The following is a 21989-nucleotide window of genomic DNA, read 5'->3' as shown; positions in this document are numbered from 1 at the left end:
GTACTCGAAACATAAACAAACAAACCAGCATTCCCTTTTACTTCACAAATTATAAGAAAAGGTAAGTCCCTGTGAGGTAATATTTAATACGTGTTCGTTCATCATAACGTAAATACATCAGTACATACAGGACGTTACAAAAAGTGCTACATTTTGACGTAGCGATAGTAAAATAACGTTACTTCAGCTTTATAGACTATCTGCAGTTGCACTCTTACATTGTTATAACTGTATTGATATAGCGATAGTAAAATAACGTTACTACAACTACAAAGACTATCTGTAGTTACATTTTTACATTCTTGTAACTGTACTGAAGTTAAGATAGTAAAATAACTTTACTTCTGTTCTATAGACTATCTGTAGTTACAGTGCTACATTGTTGTATCTGTACTCAAATAGCGATAGTAAAATAACGTTACTTCTGTTCTATAGACTATCTGTAGTTACAGTGCTACATTGTTGTAACTGTACTCAAATAGCAACAGTAAAATAGCGTTACTTTTGTTCTATAGACTATCTGTAGTTACAGTGCTACATTGTTGTATCTGTACTCAAATAGCAATAGTAAAATAACGTTAATTTTGTTCTATAGCTTATCTGTAGTTACAGTGCTACATTGTTGTATCTGTACTCAAATATCGATAGTAAAATAACGTTACTTTTGTTCTATAGATTATCTGTAGTTACAGTGCTACATTGTTGTATCTGTACTCAAATAGCAATAGTAAAATAACGTTAATTTTGTTCTATAGATTATCTGTAGTTACAGTGCTACATTGTTGTATCTGTACTCAAATAGCGATAGTAAAATAACGTTACTTCTGTTCTATAGCTTATCTGTAGTTACAGTGCTACATTGTTGTATCTGTACTCAAATAGCGATAGTAAAATAACGTTACTTCTGTTCTATAGCTTATCTGTAGTTACAGTGCTACATTGTTGTATCTGTACTCAAATAGCGATAGTAAAATAGCGTTACTTCTGTTCTATAGCTTATCTGTAGTTACAGTGCTACATTGTTGTATCTGTACTCAAATAGCGATAGTAAAATAACGTTACTTCTGTTCTATAGCTTATCTGTAGTTACAGTGCTACATTGTTGTATCTGTACTCAAATAGCGATAGTAAAATAGCGTTACTTCTGTTCTATAGCTTATCTGTAGTTACAGTGCTACATTGTTGTATCTGTACTCAAATAGCGATAGTAAAATAACGTTACTTCTGTTCTATAGCTTATCTGTAGCTACAGTGCTACATTGTTGTATCTGTACTCAAATAGCGATAGTAAAATAACGTTACTTCTGTTCTATAGACTATCTGTAGTTACAGTGCTACATTGTTGTATCTGTACTCAAATAGCAATAGTAAAATAACGTTAATTTTGTTCTATAGACTATCTGTAGTTACAGTGCTACATTGTTGTATCTGTACTCAAATAGCGATAATAAAATAACGTTACTTCTGTTCTATAGACTATCTGTAGTTACAGTGCTACATTGTTGTATCTGTACTCAAATAGCGATAGTAAAATAGCGTTACTTCTGTTCTATAGCTTATCTGTAGTTACAGTGCTACATTGTTGTATCTGTACTCAAATAGCGATAGTAAAATAGCGTTACTTCTGTTCTATAGCTTATCTGTAGTTACAGTGCTACATTGTTGTATCTATACTCAAATAGCGATAGTAAAATAGCGTTACTTCTGTTCTATAGCTTATCTGTAGTTACAGTGCTACATTGTTGTATCTGTACTCAAATAGCGATAGTAAAATAACGTTACTTTTGTTCTATAGATTATCTGTAGTTACAGTGCTACATTGTAAGTGTACTGATGTAGCGATATATATATATATTATAGTTTATATAACTTGTCTATATGCTTTATACACGTACATTGTATAGTTTATTACCTGGTCAACAGGTTTTATATAGTTTATGAACCTTGTGTTTATTTTATTACCACAAAGGTGAAAATGTCGTTTAGTTTTTAGGGTCAAAGGTTATTACCCCAGGATTACAGTTGCAACACTGCAAGCCCTGTGTCTTTAGGCGTGGGAATCGAACCACGTTCTATAAAAGAGACGTCAAATCCTTCTTTTATCAAAACACAGTGTAGAACAAAATAACAAGACATTCTTACTGTCTTTTATCAAAACACGGTGTAGAACAAGATAACATGACATTCTTATTGTCTTTTATCAAAACACGGTGTAGAACAAGATAACATGACATTCTTATTGTCTTTTGTCAAAACACAGTGTAGAACAAGATAACATGACATTCTTATTGTCTTTTGTCAAAACACAGTGTAGAACAAGATAACATGACATTCTTATTGTCTTTTATCAAAACACGGTGTAGAACAAGATAACATGACATTCTTATTGTCTTTTGTGAAAACACAGTGTAGAACAAGATAACATGACATTCTTATTATCTTTTGTCAAAACACAGTGTAGAACAAGATAACATGACATTCTTATTGTCTTTTGTCAAAACACAGTGTAGAACAAGATAACATGACATTCTTATTGTCTTTTATCAAAACACGGTGTAGAACAAGATAACATGACATTCTTACTGTCTTTTATCAAAACACAGTGTAGAACAAGATAACATGACATTCTTATTGTCTTTTATCAAAACACAGTGTAGAACAAGATAACATGACATTCTTATTGTCTTTTATCAAAACACAGTGTAGAACAAGATAACATGACATTCTTATTATCTTTTGTCAAAACACAGTGTAGAACAAGATAACATGACATTCTTATTGTCTTTTATCAAAACACAGTGTAGAACAAGATAACATGACATTCTTATTGTCTTTTGTCAAAACACAGTGTAGAACAAGATAACATGACATTCTTATTGTCTTTTGTCAAAACACAGTGTAGAACAAGATAACATGACATTCTTATTGTCTTTTGTCAAAACACAGTGTAGAACAAGATAACATGACATTCTTATTGTCTTTTGTCAAAACACAGTGTAGAACAAGATAACATGACATTCTTATTGTCTTTTGTCAAAACACAGTGTAGAACAAGATAACATGACATTCTTATTATCTTTTGTCAAAACACAGTGTAGAACAAGATAACATGACATTCTTATTGTCTTTTGTCAAAACACAGTGTAGAACAAGATAACATGACATTCTTATTGTCTTTTATCAAAACACAGTGTAGAACAAGATAACATGACATTCTTATTGTCTTTTATCAAAACACGGTGTAGAACAAGATAACATGACATTCTTATTGTCTTTTAGCAAAACACAGTGTAGAACAAGATAACATGACATTCTTATTGTCTTTTATCAAAACACAGTGTAGAACAAGATAACATGACATTCTTATTGTCTTTTGTCAAAACACAGTGTAGAACAAGATAACATGACATTCTTATTGTCTTTTATCAAAACACAGTGTAGAACAAGATAACATGACATTCTTATTATCTTTTGTCAAAACACAGTGTAGAACAAGATAACATGACATTCTTATTGTCTTTTATCAAAACACAGTGTAGAACAAGATAACATGACATTCTTATTGTCTTTTATCGTAAGCAGTTTCCCTCTCGTTACATTTAACAAAAGTATCAATACTACATTATATGTCCCTTGTATCAATACTACATTATATGTCCCTTGTATCAATACTACATTATATGCCCCTTGTATCAATACTACATTATTTGCCCCTTGTATTAAAGGATACTCTATACTCTAGGAGAACAAGAATTATTAATTTAAAACTCTGTCCTGTGTTGGGAGCGAGAACAATCTATTTGAAACACGAACATACCTTCGATGATTTGACGTTAAAGTTCAGAGTTCGAACTCTACGGAGAGCACAGCTTAAAAAACATGAAGCAGTAAGACTGTTTGTTTTGAATTTCGCGTTAAGCTACATGAGGGTTATCTGCGCTAGCCGTCCCTAATTTAGCAGTGTAAGACTAGAGGAAAGGCAGCTAGTCATCACTACCTACCGCCAATTCTTGGGCTACTCTTTACCAACAAATAGTGGAACTGACCGTTACTTTATAACACTCTCAAGGCTTAGAGGACGAACATGTTTGTTATGACGTGGGTTCGAACCCGAGACCTTTGGATCAGGATTTGAATACTTTATCCACCTGGCCATGTCGGGTCGAATGAGTACGACCTAAATGAAGTTAATTTACACTTCCCTAACAATCGGGAATTTTATTATCTGAAGAGGATATGAAATATCTGTTCTGAGTGAACTTAGAAACTACCAAGAATTGCTTGTCGTTCTTATTCGTTCATTGTTTTCGTGGTAAACAAAACACAAGTTATTAGTGTCTTAGTAAGAAAACGACAATACAATATTCTAATAAAAAAACCTTTTATTATTATTTCTTAAAGTTTTAAATTGTGTTTCATCACGAGATAGTTTCCTTCTGCCATTATCGATTTGTCAGAATAAGTACATGAAAATAAAAACGGTATTTTGAGAAAATACTGTAATATTATCTCTAACCACAGGAATTATGAGTTAAGGTATTTTATTATCCTTGGAAGTAGTTTAATTCAAAAATATAATGTATTTTAAGTAGGTCTTAAAGTCCCGTGTATGTGAAGTTCACGTAAACACATACGTAGGTTATATAATCTCTTTGACTAGAAGAAAACCGAACAACTGTAGATCAGACACAATTGTGTCTTGTCTTTCCTGAAGATGACGTTCGAACGTCGAGTCATGTTGAGTCAAACAAAGAACTTAATTAAAATGTTTCTACTTGTTTTTAAAGTTGAATGTTATTTAATATCTTATTTCTTGTAATTAACTTCTCATCAGAATACTGAGATATGTCAAACGGAACCTTAATGTACCGATCTAACTCGGAGTCGGACGGTTTGTTTCAATAGTGGCGTACCTCCATTTATAGCGACATTTTAGGCCATAGTCTAAATAATTTACTTTAGTACGTTAGTGAAGTTTGGAGTAATATTTGTTTTTTCCCTATTATAATAAATGCAGATTACCATAATAGAAGTTTCTATCTTTTGTTTTCTCTGTCAACAGGAGTCGCTGGAGAGGTTACGAGGGACTATCTTCAAGGACCGTTCTTTTCCTTGGAACCCAACCATCTCGTAGAGTTTTCCAATAACAGCGGTGCTGAAGTTAAGTGTTCAGCAACAGGAAGACCCTGGCCTGCACTACAGTGGACCAATAGGGAGGGTCAACACATCCAAGATGTCACTGGAATCAGATACATCACATCGGACGGAACACTGGTCTTCGCGCCCTTTAAACCAGATGATTACCGACAGGATATCCACGCTGCTGTATACACATGCGTAGCTTCGAACAAAGTTGGTTCTATTAGAAGCAGAGACGTACAGGTTCGTGCAGGTAAGGTTTGGTTTCCGTTTTGTTTCCACTTCTAGTTAAAATAATGTTTCCTATGCCTGCGTGTCTTCTGTGAATGAATAAAACTAGGTATAATATTTTCATTCGTTTTGTTCCCCCTGGTGGCACAGCAGTATGTGTGAGCTAACCAACAAGACTAATCGGGTTTCAAAACCCGTGGTGAGCAGAGCACAGATAGCACATTGTGTAGCTTTGTGCTTAACTTTTAAAAAAAATCATTTTATTGTAAAAGATGAAAGAAAAGTTAAATAGAGTTTTGAGGAAAACCTTTGTTCTGACTGGGGTTCTAACAACCAGTACTTTATGACGTAAGTGCAGTTAGAGACTCACGGAGGCTGTCCAGCTTGGTTACCAACATACCTTCCTTTCATCGATTCAGTCACCTTCAAAAGTAACACGAACCTCAAGATGAATGGACAACAGATTGTACCAGTGTCTGGAAGAATTATACAGTTTCTCAGTATACTTTAGTGATAGCTTATATATTATTGTAGGTATATCACTGAGCAAACATTAATACCATAAAACAAATGGTGAACGTAGTAAACGTTTTTAATAAAATTTGATCGATTTCGCTTGTTTCCTTTGATTAATCAAACACGTCAAAATGTCATTTATAAATTACAGACTGTTAAATGTATCCAAATACACCTATATAAAAACTATCTTCTTTAATAAGTTATATATGAAAAAAATGGCATATGCACAAACAACGTACCATCTCAACGTACATGTCAACAAACAACATACAGTAATGATACACATAAAATACACTCTTCATCATAACGTACATGTCAACAAACAACATACAGTAATCATACACATAAAATATACTCTTCAACCCCATGAACATAAATACGTTTCCTAATAATAAACAGCAAACAAAGTGTTATTTTTAAATACGTAAGATTTGTATAACCTATTACCAACCGGAACATAGAGACTAACACCAACCGGAACACACTGACTATAACTAACAACACAAACAGGATGTCAACCTATTACCACACCAACAGGAACACGCTGACTACAACTAACAACACAAACAGGATGTCAACCTATTACCACACCAACAGGAACACGCTGACTACAACTAACAACACACACAGGATGTCAACCTATTACCACACCAACAGGAACACGCTGACTACAACTAACAACACAAACAGGATGTCAACCTACTACAACATCAAACACAACACAGTGAGTATAAGTAATAACACACACAGACAAGATGTCAACCTACTACAACATCAAACACAACACAGTGAGTATAAGTAATAACACACACAAACAGGATGTCAACCTACTACAACATCAAACACAACACAGTGAGTATAAGTAACAACACACACAAACAGGATGTCAACCTACTACAACATCAAACACAACACTGTGAGTATAAGTCACAACACACACAAACAGGATGTCAACCTACTACAACATTAAACACAACACACTAAGTATAAGTAATAACACACACAAACAGGATGTCAACCAACTACAACATCGAACACAACACAGTGAGTATAAGTAACAACACACACAAACAGGATGTCAACCTACTACAACATCGAACAAAACACAGTGAGTATAAGTAATAACACACACAGACAGGATGTCAACCTACTACAACATCAAACACAACACAGTGAGTATAAGTAACAACACACACAAACAGGATGTCAACCTACTACAACATCAAACACAACACAGTGAGTATAAGTAATAACACACACAAACAGGATGTCAACCTACTACAACATCAAACACAACACAGTGAGTATAAGTAACAACACACACAAACAGGATGTCAACCTACTACAACATCAAACACAACACAGTGAGTACAAGTAATAACACACACAGACAGGATGTCAACCTACTACAACATCAAACACAACACAGTGAGTATAAGTAATAACACACACAGACAGGATGTCAACCTACTACAACATCAAACACAACCCAGTGAGTATAAGTAGTAACACACACAAACAGGATGTCAACCTACTACAACATCAAACACAACACAGTGAGTAAAAGTAATAACACACACATACAGGATGTCAACCTACCACAACATCAAACACAACACAGTGAGTATAAGTCACAACACACACAAACAGGATGTCAACCTACTACAACATCAAACACAACACAGTGAGTATAAGTAATAACACACACAGACAAGATGTCAACCTACTACAACATCAAACACAACACAGTGAGTATAAGTCACAACACACACAAACAGGATGTCAACCTACTACAACATCAAACACAACACAGTGAGTATAAGTAATAACACACACAGACAAGATGTCAACCTACTACAACATCAAACACAACACAGTGAGTATAAGTAATAACACACACATACAGGATGTCAACCTACTACAACATCAAACACAACACTGTGAGTATAAGTCACAACACACACAAACAGGATGTCAACCTACTACAACATCAAACACAACACAGTGAGTATAAGTAATAACACACACATACAGGATGTCAACCTACTACAACATCAAACACAACACAGTGAGTATAAGTAACAACACACACAAACAGGATGTCAACCTACTACAACATCAAACACAACACTGTGAGTATAAGTCACAACACACACAAACAGGATGTCAACCTACTACAACATCAAACACAACACAGTGAGTATAAGTAATAACACACACAAACAGGATGTCAACCTACTACAACATCAAACACAACATAGTGAGTATAAGTAATAACACACACAAACAGGATGTCAACCTACTACAACATCAAACACAACACAGTGAGTATAAGTCACAACACACACAAACAGGATGTCAACCTACTACAACATCAAACACAACACAGTGAGTATAAGTAACAACACACACAAACAGGATGTCAACGTTAATAGTTTTCTTGATAAAATGCTGATTTCAGGAACTAGACATGTAGTCAGTCAGTCGAACCTCGAGAAGCAATATCAGCCTCAGCCACAGACTCATGCGATACCCACGTATTTGCAACAGACACACCTTCTTCTTGTAATAAGTACGTCTTTACAATCTATTCAGGAGAGTCCATTGTGCAAGATTGAGTAGACATTTGAACGATTGTCATATTTCATAGCCAGTCAGTTCTCAAGGGATTATAATATCATGGAACGGTGATCGGACATTTGACCCAACACACGTGTAACAGAGAGTTTAATGTACAAGATGATTGGTACTGTTCCTTAGTCTTATTGAGAGCCACGCCTACATCAACTATTTATTACTTTCCTTCTTTAGAAGTTGTTTGAGCAAGAAAATACTTCCAAACATTCGAAATATTTACACGCTATTTACCCAAATAATTTCTTTTATCCACGCTTTCATTAGGAAGGCGTAAGTCGCTTAGAAAACTTATAAAATATCGTAACTCGTGTGACAATAAAGTCCTTTCTCAAACAAAAACGATATGAACATATTGACTTCGTTTCACGTTCCTTCTCTGCTGTCTTGGTGTTTACACAGTGAAAACAAACACCTCTTTAGTTTACTTATATTGAATTTCACGTATCGCGCGATGAAAGCTAAAAACTTGATAATTTTTATGCTAATTCCTGTTTATAATTCAAAAAATTAGGCGGCTTCAGTTTTCACCCACAAAGAAACCTGTTAAAAGAAGAGGTCGAGGATTCCGTGTTCGCAACACTTTATACCAAAACGCACTTGGTGAGATAGGTAGACAGAAGTTACAACACTGGTTTACTGTATATTTGTACTTAGCTGAACACGTAATGTTGTCTCATGATAATATAAAGTTACAACACTGGTTTACTGTATATTTGTACTGAGCTGAACACCTCATGTTGTGTCATGATAATATAAAGTTACAACACTTGTTTATTGTATATTTGTACTTAGCTGAACACCTCATGTTGTGTTATAATAATATAAAGTTACAACACTTGTTTATTGTATATTTGTACTTAGCTGAACACCTCATGTTGTGTCATGATAATATAAAGTTACAACACTGGTTTACTGTATATTTGTACTTAGCTGAACACCTCATGTTGTGTCATGATAATATAAAGTTACAACACTGGTTTACTGTACATTTGTACTTAGCTGAACACCTCATGTTGTGTTATAATAATATAAAGTTACAACACTTGTTTATTGTATATTTGTACTTAGCTGAACACCTCATGTTGTGTCATGATAATATAAAGTTACAACACTGGTTTACTGTATATTTGTACTTAGCTGAACACCTCATGTTGTGTCATGATAATATAAAGTTACAACACTGGTTTACTGTACATTTGTACTTAGCTGAACACCTCATGTTGTGTTATAATAATATAAAGTTACAACACTGGTTTACTGTATATTTGTACTTAGCTGAACACCTCATGTTGTGTTATGATAATATAAAGTTACAACACTGGTTTACTGTATATTTGTACTTAGCTGAACACGTGATGTTGTGTCATGATAATATAAAGTTACAACACTGGTTTATTGTATATTTGTACTTAGCTGAACACGTGATGTTGTGTCATGATAATATAAAGTTACAACACTGGTTTACTGTATATTTGTACTTAGCTGAACACCTCATGTTGTGTCATGATAATATAAAGTTACAACACTGGTTTACTGTATATTTGTACTTAGCTGAACACGTAATGTTGTGTTATGATATTATAAAGTTACAACACTGGATTACTGTATATTTGCACTTAGTTTGGAAACATGCCTATCGGGGTTTATGAAAATCATATAAGAAGTGAATATAGTTTATTCGTGAGGTTAGTGTAGAATAAAATTAGTTTTTAACATGTTTACTCTTTATAACAGCATGTGAAAGAACATCTGAGGAACTCTCTATTCCTAGGTTCACGTGGCTGCTGGCAGCCTTACTTCCACATTATAACGACTATGTTTAATTACTAGTTTCTATCCTCCTACATGAGAAATAATTAGATTTTCCTTCTTTAGTTTGGTTTAATGAAGCTTTTCGTACTCGTGTCTTCTGTGTGTTGTAAACCAGCTCTCTTCCCCTCGGGAAATTAGATTATTACATTAGGGAGACACGAAGTTTCGCTTTTGATTGTTAGGAACAGTCTTTCTACAGAACAGTGTTACCATAACAACGTCTCTCTCGAAATTTCGCGCCTCGTTTCACGTGTTTTTCAAACTGCTTTCTTGTTAGTTGATACCGATGGAAGAGCCGCCAACTTCTGAAATCCTAGGTGTATTGTTTATCTATTTGTACAGGTTATAACTATCTGGTGTGTTTAGCTGTCTCATCTGCACTTCATGTGTCATGTTCACGTCTGTAGAGCAGTATAGATAAGATTTGTAATGTTAAAATCCGTAGTTCGGTTCCTAACGTTAGGAAGGACACAGACGTTTTATTACTTAGTTCTATAAAGATAAAATCCGCAGTTCGGTTCCTAACGTTAGGAAGGACATAGACGCTTTATTACATAGCTCTACAAAGCTAAAATCCTTAGTTCGGTTCCTAACGTTAGGAAGGACATAGACGCTTTATTACATAGTTCTACAAAGCTAAAATCCGCAGTTCGGTTCCTAACGTTAGGAAGGACACAGACGTTTTATTACTTAGTTCTATAAAGATAAAATCCGCAGTTCGGTTCCTAACGTTAGGAAGGACATAGACGCTTTATTACATAGCTCTACAAAGCTAAAATCCGCAGTTCGGTTCCTAACGTTAGGAAGGACATAGACGCTTTATTACATAGTTCTATAAAGATAAAATCCGCAGTTCGGTTCCTCACGGTAGGAAGGACACAGACGCTTTATTACATAGTTCTACGATTGAAATAGCATTACGTAGTGTTCGGATGGTGTGTTACGATTCCAATCACATTTTTAGGTTTTTTTTATTGTTGGTCAGTGAAAACTGAAATTCTGGTTTCGCATCCCGTAGTGAGCACAACATAAGTAATCGTGTAGCTTAGTTCTGAGCTATAAACGTCATATTCAAATAATTTCGGGATAATATGTCAAAACCTAAAGTAATTATTGAATGATATAAAAATTCCTATAATATCAACTTCTGAGTTTGAAAGGAATGATTTGAAAATCAAATCACGTAATAACGTTTCATTATAGTAAATTATAAAATATTAATTTCGTAATTTAATATGTACCCAACTTGAATGGATAACAATGGTTATAATGCCCGTATTTGGGATCATGGATTCGAACCCTAGTAATAAACCAAATAGCTTTGTGGTTGTGACGAACAAAAAAAGGTTTGATATAATATCTGATAACGGCCGATGAATTCATCGGTCGAAACGCTGTGAAAATAATAATTTGTATAATGGCCAGGTAGTTAAGGCATCGACTCATAATCCGAGGGTTGTGGGGGCGTTATAATGTGACGGTCAATCCCACTATTCGTTGGTAAAAGAGTCGTCCAAGAGTTGGCGGTAGGTGGTGATGACTAGCTGCTCTCACTGTAAGTCTTACATTGATAAATTATGGACGGCTATCTCAGATAGCCCTCTTGTAGCTTTGCGCGGAATTCAAATAAAACCAGACCAGACGAGAATAATAGTTTGAATGGTTATACTGTTAGTAATAATATGTTCTTCTAGGGTAAATGTGGTTTATTTTAATTATAACAAGCCAGGTGAGTAATTATATTAGAAAAATTGGATACAAGTAATTCAATCAAGGTTTTGATTCGAGGGAAATTTCACTTGGTAGAGAACTAACTTACGTGTAAGTTACGCTAGGGTTAACCGCACCAGATTTCCCTAATTTTAATGTGACAGACTAGAGGAAAGGCAACTAGTCAATATCACCATCCGCCAACTGTTGGGCTACTCTTTTAAAATACCTCCACAACTAAAACGACAAGTATGTTCTGGGAACAGATTTGAAACAAGCAAGTTGTAAGTCAAGCGCCCTAACCAGTAAGCCTAGTTTATACAGCCTAGCTGCCTCCCATCTAGTCTTACACTGCTAAATCAGGGGCGGCTAGCGCAGATAGCCTACGTGTAGTTTAGCGCGAAATTCAAAACCAAACGTTAAAAATTATACAGATTTATAAGTTTAAGTTAACGAAACCATGACGTCATAATTGTTAAGGGTCAGTGGACTTTCAAGACTCGGTAAAAATTACTAGTTGGGTAAAATAATTTTATAAAATTACCAAGTTTTACACAATTCTAATATTTTCACGTGATAAAAAGATAGTGTTGTGAATATCTCAATAGATAATATATTTTCAAACCTAAGTCCAGGAAGAAGAAACATGTTTACCACACGATATATTGTACGTATTGCTTAGTGGCATTTCAAACAATAATGTATAACAAAGTATCTGTACAGTTATAATATTATCAACTGGTACTTTTCTGATGGGCATATGATTTATCTCCTACAATCCGCGTTGATAGCACGTGTACGGTGCTTTCCGTACAGCCTTAATTATTTATTATTTTGTTTCCACGTTAATTGTATTTGTTATCGTTACCTGACCGCTGTACGTGCAGCGTACAATCCATTACAGTTACTACCAGCCTAGCCCTCGTTTAATAATCGTGTAAAGTGGAAATTAGAAGCTTCACCTTAATGATGGTACAAGTCCGTTCTGCTTCTCGTGGTTATTTCATTATCCTTAAAACTTCAATAAACCTCTTTAAATCCAAGCCAACTTTTAATATATTAAACAGAGTTAGGTTGTAAAATATATTTCTTTTAAATTATAAAACGAGACATCGGTTTCAGACTCAATAAATAACAAGTAAAATGAACATTCCTTCAATGCACATGAAAGTAAAAAACCATAACAACGAATATATATATATATTACTGTGATCTCAAGTTCTCTTTTGTTTGTCTACCCTCAGTACAAAGCCATACAATAGGCTATCTGTGATGTGCCCACCGCGCGTATAGAAACCCATGGTTTAGCTTTACAAGTACTGATACTTACGTCTGGTCACTCGAGCGCCGTCAAAGTGTAAACACCTTTATATATATGTATATAATATATCTAAAAGTAATTGTAATGAAAGTGAGATAATTTCCACGTAACAAATAAAAACAATAATCCACTGGAAGACAAAGAACAGCGAAAAGACGTGATTTATATCTTAATTATATAATTATTCTGCAATAAGTCGATTGTCTGAGTTATATAGCTAAAGACAGACGTTATGTCGAACAACGTTTCCTAGATAACGTTTCGGACCAAGTTACAATTATCAGCGAACTTAAACAGGCAGGTAACAATGATGTTTCTTCGCTCACAATAATGTTTGAAGTTAAACAATCAGTGCAACAATAAACACAATATTTAAACATTTACTGTAAGGTTTTCAACAGAGTCACAACAGTTGAGGAATATGAACAGTAAGCGTAATATTTCATCCACTCAAATAAAAATTATAATGTTTATACCTTAACAGAAATATTTATAATGGATTAAGACACAATATAGTGATAGTTTACATATATACACATTTAGTGTTTATAAATTACTAGAAATATTTATAATGGAACTGACATTAAGACATCACATGGTGATAGTTTACATGTATACACATTTAGTGTTTATAAATTACTAGAAATATTTATAATGGAACTGACATTAAGACACAATATAGTGATAGTTTACATATATACACATTTAGTGTTTATAAATTACTAGAAATATTTATAATGGAACTGACATTAAGACATCACATGGTGATAGTTTACATGTATACACATTTAGTGTTTATAAGTTACTAGAAATATTTATAATGGAACTGACATTAAGACATCACATGGTGATAGTTTACATGTATACACATTTAGTGTTTATAAATTACTAGAAATATTTATAATGGAACTGACATTAAGACACAATATAGTGATAGTTTACATATATACACATTTAGTGTTTATAAATTACTAGAAATATTTATAATGGAACTGACATTAAGACATCACATGGTGATAGTTTACATGTATACACATTTAGTGTTTATAAATTACTAGAAATATTTATAATGGAACTGACATTAAGACACAATATAGTGATAGTTTACATGTATACACATTTAGTGTTTATAAATAACTAGAAATATTTATAATGGAACTGACATTAAGACATCACATGGTGATAGTTTACATGTATACACATTTAGTGTTTATAAATTACTAGAAATATTTATAATGGAACTGACATTAAGACATCACATGGTGATAGTTTACATGTATACACATTTAGTGTTTATAAATTACTAGAAATATTTATAATGGAACTGACATTAAGACATCACATGGTGATAGTTTACATGTATACACATTTAGTGTTTATAAATTACTAGAAATATTTATAATGGAACTGACATTAAGACATCACATGGTGATAGTTTACATGTATACACATTTAGTGTTTATAAATTACTAGAAATATTTATAATGGAACTGACATTAAGACACAATATAGTGATAGTTTACATATATACACATTTAGTGTTTATAAATAACTAGAAATATTTATAATGGAACTGACATTAAGACATCACATGGTGATAGTTTACACATATACACATTTAGTGTTTATAAATTACTAGAAATATTTATTATGGAACTGACATTAAGACATCACATGGTGATAGTTTACACATATACACATTTAGTGTTTATAAATTACTAGAAATATTTATTATGGAACTGACATTAAGACATCACATGGTGATAGTTTACACATATACACATTTAGTGTTTATAAATTACTAGAAATATTTATTATGGAACTGACATTAAGACATCATATAGTGATAGTTTACACATATACACATTTAGTGTTTATAAATTACTAGAAATATTTATTATGGAACTGACAACGAAACCAGCATGTAAAAAAAAAACAACCCAACTTCATTCTAGAACAACACAAACTTCCGAAATTAAACCAATAGGCCTGAAGAAGTTAGGGTGTAAACAAGCATCCATTTCGCCACATATATAGATAGATATATAGATGGATCGACTTAACAATCCATTCTAATGGTCTCTCTCGAAACAATATGAAGACACAACTCTAACACGAATATCGTAAAACACATATGTTGACCGTAATGTTTTGTTTTACTTACACAGTTTTAGTAATTTGGATCCAGATTCGCTGAAACTAATTTATTTTTATTCAGATGACCTGACTATTTGCACACATTAATATCTTGATGTTACTTGGATTCTGTATATTACTTTATACAGAAGACGCACCTCATCTCTTTCCCAGTTAATCTACAGAAATGTGTTTGGAAGTTACGAAAGTTCAAACTGAGTGATTTTCATTTGTTTTGTTGTCATGTGTTTCTCTAGCTCACTCGGTAATGTTTGTTTCAAGTGTAAATTTACTCATTTTATAACAAAAAATTTCACATCTTATTAACTTAAGTCATGCAACTTTAACAAGCTCTTTCAAGACAAAAATTACAAATTAATTTTAAAACAAATTAATTTAAAATTTAGGTTTAACACTGATAACTGACGTAGCCTTATAAACAGTTTTAATACCGATAACTGACGTAGCCTTATCAACAGTTTCAACACTGATGACTGGCGTAGCCTTATCAACAGTTTCAACACTGATAACTGGTGTAGCCTTATAAACAGTTTCAACACTGATAACTGACGTAGCCTTATAAACAGTTTCAACACTGATAACTGGCGTAGCCTTATCAACAGTTTCAACACTGATGACTGGCTTAGCCTTATCAACAGTTTCAACACTGATAACTAGCGTAGCCTTATAAACAGTTTCAACACTGATAACTGACGCAGCCTTATCAACAGTTTCAACACTGATAACTAGCGTAGCCTTATAAAAAGTTTCAACACTGATAACTGGCGTAGCCTTATCAACAGTTTCATCACTGATAACTGGCATAGCCTTATATACAGTTTCAACACTGATAACTGGCGTAGCCTTATCAACAGTTTCAACACTGATAACTGACGTAGCCTTATAAACAGTTTCAACACTGATAACTGACGTAGCCTTATAAACAGTTTCAACACTGATAACTGGCGTAGCCTTAGCAACAGTTTCAACACTGATAACTGACGTAGCCTTAAAAACAGTTTCAACACTGATAACTGACGTAGCCTTATAAACAGTTTCAACACTGATAACTAGCGTAGCCTTATAAACAGTTTCAACACTGAAAACTGGCGTAGCCTTATAAACAGTTTCAACACTGATAACTGGCGTAGCCTTATAAACAGTTTCAACACTGATAACTGACGTAGCCTTATATACAGTTTCAACACTGATAACTGGCGTAGCCTTATCAACAGTTTCAACACTGATAACTGACGTAGCCTTATATACAGTTTCAACACTGATAACTGGCGTAGCCTTATATACAGTTTCAACACTGATAACTGACGTAGCCTTAAAAACAGTTTCAACACTGATAACTAGCGTAGCCTTATAAACAGTTTCAACACTGATAACTGGCGTAGCCTTATCAACAGTTTCAACACTGATAACTGACGTATCCTTATAAACAGTTTCAACACTGATAACTGACGTAGCCTTATCAACAGTTTCAACACTGATAACTGGCGTAGCCTTATCAACAGTTTCATCACTGATAACTGGCATAGCCTTATAAACAGTTTCAACACTGATAACTGACGTAGCCTTATAAACAGTTTCAACACTGATGACTGGCTTAGCCTTATAAACAGTTTCAACACTGATGACTGGCTTAGCCTTATCAACAGTTTCAACACTGATAACTGACGTAGCCTTATAAACAGTTTCAACACTGATGACTGGCTTAGCCTTATAAACAGTTATCAATGTTTAATAATCGACAGCTAAACTTTGTATCGCACTTTTGCTGTTTGTGTTAAATAAAAACCTTGAACTGTTTACTTCAAGTAATCATGGGTAACAAACATGTTAATATTCTCTTGTCCCAATCAAGTAATCATGTGTAACAAACATGTTAATATTCTCTTGTCCTAAAGACCTGACATGGCCTGGTGGTTAGGGCGTTCGACTTCCAATCCGCGCTCCCCGGATTTGAAACTATCGCCGAATGCTCGTTCTTTTAGCCGTGGGGGCGTTATAATGTGACAGTCAATTCCTCTCTTCGTTGGTAAAGAGTATACCACGAGTTGGCGGTTGGTGGTGACGACTAGCTCCCTTCCCTCTTGTCCTTCACTGCTAACTTAAGGACGGATAGCGCAGATAAGCCTCATGTAGCTTTGTGCGAATTTCAAAACAAATATACAGTCTTATCTGAAAACGAAACGCACGTAGAAATCCAGGAAGAGCTAATCTTGTGCTAATTTGTATTCCAGACTTCATTTCTGGCACCAACATAATTGTAACCGTCATCTCCTTTCACCAACAGTCAATACTGAACCATGATGTGGAATCAGCATAGGTTTCACTAACCGACACAAAATTGATGGCACCTTGACTGCTGGCAGCAACAAGGAGATATTTCTACAGTAACGTTAATTACCGTCTTCCAGCAGACCGTAACCCTACAGTGAAAATTTATCTTAACGGTGAAAAAGACAATGGAACTATGGTTTCACCTGGACAAAGTCCTTATGTGACCAATCTTGAAGAAGAAAGACGGACAAATAGAAGTTTCATCTCCTACCATCCAGTGTGCAAAATTCAAATCTCTTATTAACTTTAAATACATGAACGGGGGTCAACACGAGCATGTTACGACCTTTCTACAGCATGTCATTCAACACTGAGATATCAACCATTCATTTCAGTTTACAATGTTGATTTAGCAACATAGAACTTATCAGATACAATAGAGTTATACTGTAAAAACTGTAGTTATCGATTTCGAAAGTTCCAGAGATTACGAAAACAAAACACACAAACTGAAGAACAGGCAAAATATTTTTATTATTCAAGTTAGTTCCATCTTACGCTACGCCTTCTCGGACACAACATCACCAGTTCACAGGCAAAACTTGAGGTAAAACACTTTTCTAAAAAAAAATCATCATTTACGTACAACAGACGTGTACACTTATCACGTTTCCTGAAAATACACTTAATAAATTTGTAACTATAGACAGCATTCCCTTTCCAATTGGACAGATCTTTTTGACATCATTTGTTAATTGGTTGTTGCATTTTCAAACGCACAAATATTAAAGTTATTTTCCCGAGTCGAAGTTCAACCCTAACCTACATATCTTCCAACCAAACCTGTCACCAGCTTCTGATAAAATAGTTTCTAGTATGTTGACAAACTTTGTAAAGTACAGTTTTACATCTGACATCAGTAGGGAGGTAACACATCAGATAAACAGACGTCCATAATTTCAAATCCCTGATGGATACAACATTCAGATCAGTAGTAAATTTGAAGAATAACTGGCCATGCAGAATTAACTTGATAATTATAGTAAATAACGTACATAAAAGACGAAAACAGGTTTCCATAGTCGATAAAGTTCCATCACTCGGTCCGTAAGATTTTATGTTGTTTTCAACACGGGGCTAAAGTTGCTATTAGAACTACAGAAGAGGCTAACTTGGAAGTTGAGTCATTTCTTTAGGTCGGAGTTTCTTAAGAAAAAAAAAATCTTCCAAATTGTCAATATTGCTAAAGCAGCGTCATCTGTGTTCAGATGATTGAAACATCTATCAGCGCCCCCTATCTATAAGAACAAAGTTTTTGTACAACGAAACGTCAGCCAACTTCAGTCTTTCTATTGTGATTAAGTTTATGTTACCACACAAAACTTTTAACAAATTATCGTAACATAACAATTAAACATAATGTCACCAATCGAAGCTCTTCTTACTCGAATAAACTGATCTTTGGAATCGCTTCCACATTACTAAACCTTATGAAAATGATTCAAAGGAAACACTTCCACCTTAATAAACCTTATTAAAGTATTCTCTCGAATAAACCTCCATGCTAATAAACTTTAATAAAGTGATTCCTGGATTCACTTCCATATTATTAAACCTTTTTAAAGTCATCTCTGGAACCACTTCCATGTTAATGAGCCTTGTTAAAGGGCTTCCTGGTTTCACTGTCACGTGACCAAGTCGTAATGAAGCGATCGCTGAGTTTGATTTCCTACATATGATCATGTACTCAAGGGCCATCCTTTAAAAAATCATTATTCTTGTGACATTAAACTTTGTCCAGAATAAAAAATGCAGTTCCGTTATTAATACAGAAATTTGTCCAACCATCGCTGTGATGCAATTATTAACACAGAAACTTGTCCCTAACACAGATTCATGTCCAAATGGTAATGTGATGAGTTATTTTTACAGAAGCTTGTTCCTAACACAGGTTCACGTCCGAATGGTAATGTGATGAGTTATTTTTACAGAAGCTTGTCCCTAACACAGGTTCACGTCCGAATGGTAATGTGATGAGTTATTTTTACAGAAGCTTGTCCCTAACACAGGATATATCTGAGACTGACTTCTGTACTTACCTATATGTTCATTTTATCTTACCTTTGTTTTTACACGTATTTCATTCTTCGTTCTAGTGATACAACATCAATTTAAACCCCAGGTCCATAATGTGGTCATCACTAAGGACAACACTGCACTTCTTCAGTGTCACGTTCCATCTGTCGTTCGTCAGTTTGTAAGTGTAGAATCGTGGTCACGTAGTGATGGTGTCGTGTACAGACAAAACCACTCGGACGGTAAGTGGACAGATGAACAAATGTTTGTGGTAAGATTTTAACTACATCAATTTATTATTTTTATTATTCAAGCGCCAATTAGTTTTAATATTCTATTTAAGAAACCTTTTATTCATAGCCAGAAATAAAGAAGTCCACCTTGATAATTGTAGTTCACACATGTCCTTCCGGGTGCATGATTGTAGGTTAGTGTCAAGTTTTTTTCTATCTAAGCCTAAATTTAATATCATGTTTGAATATCCATGTGACTATCATGCTTATTTTTTCTCTTGTAACATGTAATGTTCAATCATGTTACTTAATGTTCCACTTCATGTACAGAGAGATTATCGAGTCATTTCCTTTCGAATCTCATACTTAAAGGATTGGACTAGCCCTAATCCCTTTTCTTTAATGCGCATGCGTTGAATGTTTATGGTAATAAGATTGGAGATTATGTGGCTCATTCAGGACAAAATTCCATCTCTCAGTAACAGTATAATCCTGTTCGCCTTTAAGACGATAAAAATAAATGTTACTTTCAAAGAAATGTTATATAAGAAATCATCTGTCTGTTCTGTCATCGTTTTCTTAGATAGCGATTTGAAATTCGACGGATATTCACAGACTGGGATTTTGTCTTCCATCATTTTGCGAGGGTTTTGTGAAAGAAATGTTTTATATTATAACAAAGATCTACATTAGGATATTTTACTTGTTTACCCTGGAATACAAAATATTATCTTGTAAAATGAAACGGGTAGACACAAATATAGAAGAAAGCATGTGTTTTCTTATAGCAATGCCACATAGGGCTATCTGCTGAGCCCACCGAAGGGAATCGAACCCCCAATTTTAGTGTTGTAAATTCGTAGACTTATTGCTGTACTAGCGGGTGGCTAGAAGAAAGCTGTTTAGATGAAAGACTTCTGATTTCTGACACTCTTAATTGTACTATGACTATTGGAATTAAAGATAAAGTGTCTATATGACATTACTGGTCTTTACGCTAACAACCAGTGGAATACGGACCAAAATACAAGAGTGTTCAGTATTCGTTTATCTTCAAGTGTTCCGGCGGAATTATTAGGATGTTTTTTAAAAAGACATTTTTCCAGATATGAGTTAGTGGTCAATGTTGGATTACGGTTGAAGATCCAACGTTCGAGATTTGATAACGTAAACAGCGTACTCGTTATTTTTTAAATTTTTAATTCAGACAAAGAACGTCTTTGTGGCGGTATATGGTACCGGGTATGTACCTCTGGTTTTGTCAATAGCTAAGAATTAGATACTTGCTTGTTTGCTTGCTTGTTTTTGAATTTCGCTCGAAGCTACATGAGAGCTATCTGCAGTAACCGTCCCTAATTTACCAATGTAAGACTAGAGGGAGGGCAGCTAGTCATCATCACCTACCGCCAACTCTTGGGCTACTCTTTTACCAACGAATTGTGAGATTGACCGTTACATTATAACACCCCCACGGCTGAAAGGGCGTGCATGTTTGGTGCGACGGGGATTCGAATCCGCGACTCTCAGATTACGAATCGAACGCCTTAACCCACCTGGCCATGTCGAGCCGTCAGTGTTTAGTAGTTCTTATTGGAAACAGTAAACCAGAATCATACGTGGATATCTATAGAAAGAAATGCTGCTCAACTATTCAAAGTTTGTGTCCTTTAGAGTATCGAAATTATGTTAAATTAAATTAACACTAAAAACAAATGATTCTCTCAACCTTCATAACTATATACACATCGCTTTGAATCGATACCCGTTCTTCAAAGGTTCCCTTTTTGTTTTCTTTCTGAAACAAAACACAGAATCCTAAAGAAAGATTGGAAAGCCTAAGTTGTAATAAAGAAAACTAAATAGCGATTCGTTTTTGATCAAAC

At 34.3% G+C, this 21989-nt stretch overlaps 1 protein-coding gene across 1 annotated transcript in view; it reads left to right on the top strand.

The window, feature by feature from the left end:
- LOC143245841 (cell adhesion molecule Dscam1-like) overlaps positions 1 to 21989 on the top strand; it is a 57244-nt gene that overhangs the window by 30262 nt on the left and 4993 nt on the right. The window contains exons 2-3 of the mRNA XM_076492097.1: positions 5063 to 5392; positions 19954 to 20115. Of these exons, the coding sequence (XP_076348212.1) occupies positions 5063 to 5392; positions 19954 to 20115 (492 nt within the window). The remainder of the gene's footprint in view (positions 1 to 5062; positions 5393 to 19953; positions 20116 to 21989) is intronic.

This window comes from Tachypleus tridentatus, chromosome 3 (genome assembly GCF_004210375.1).
Source record: "Tachypleus tridentatus isolate NWPU-2018 chromosome 3, ASM421037v1, whole genome shotgun sequence".
NCBI classification, from domain to species: domain Eukaryota; kingdom Metazoa; phylum Arthropoda; class Merostomata; order Xiphosura; family Limulidae; genus Tachypleus; species Tachypleus tridentatus.
This window is presented reverse-complemented; position numbering and strand designations above follow the sequence as displayed.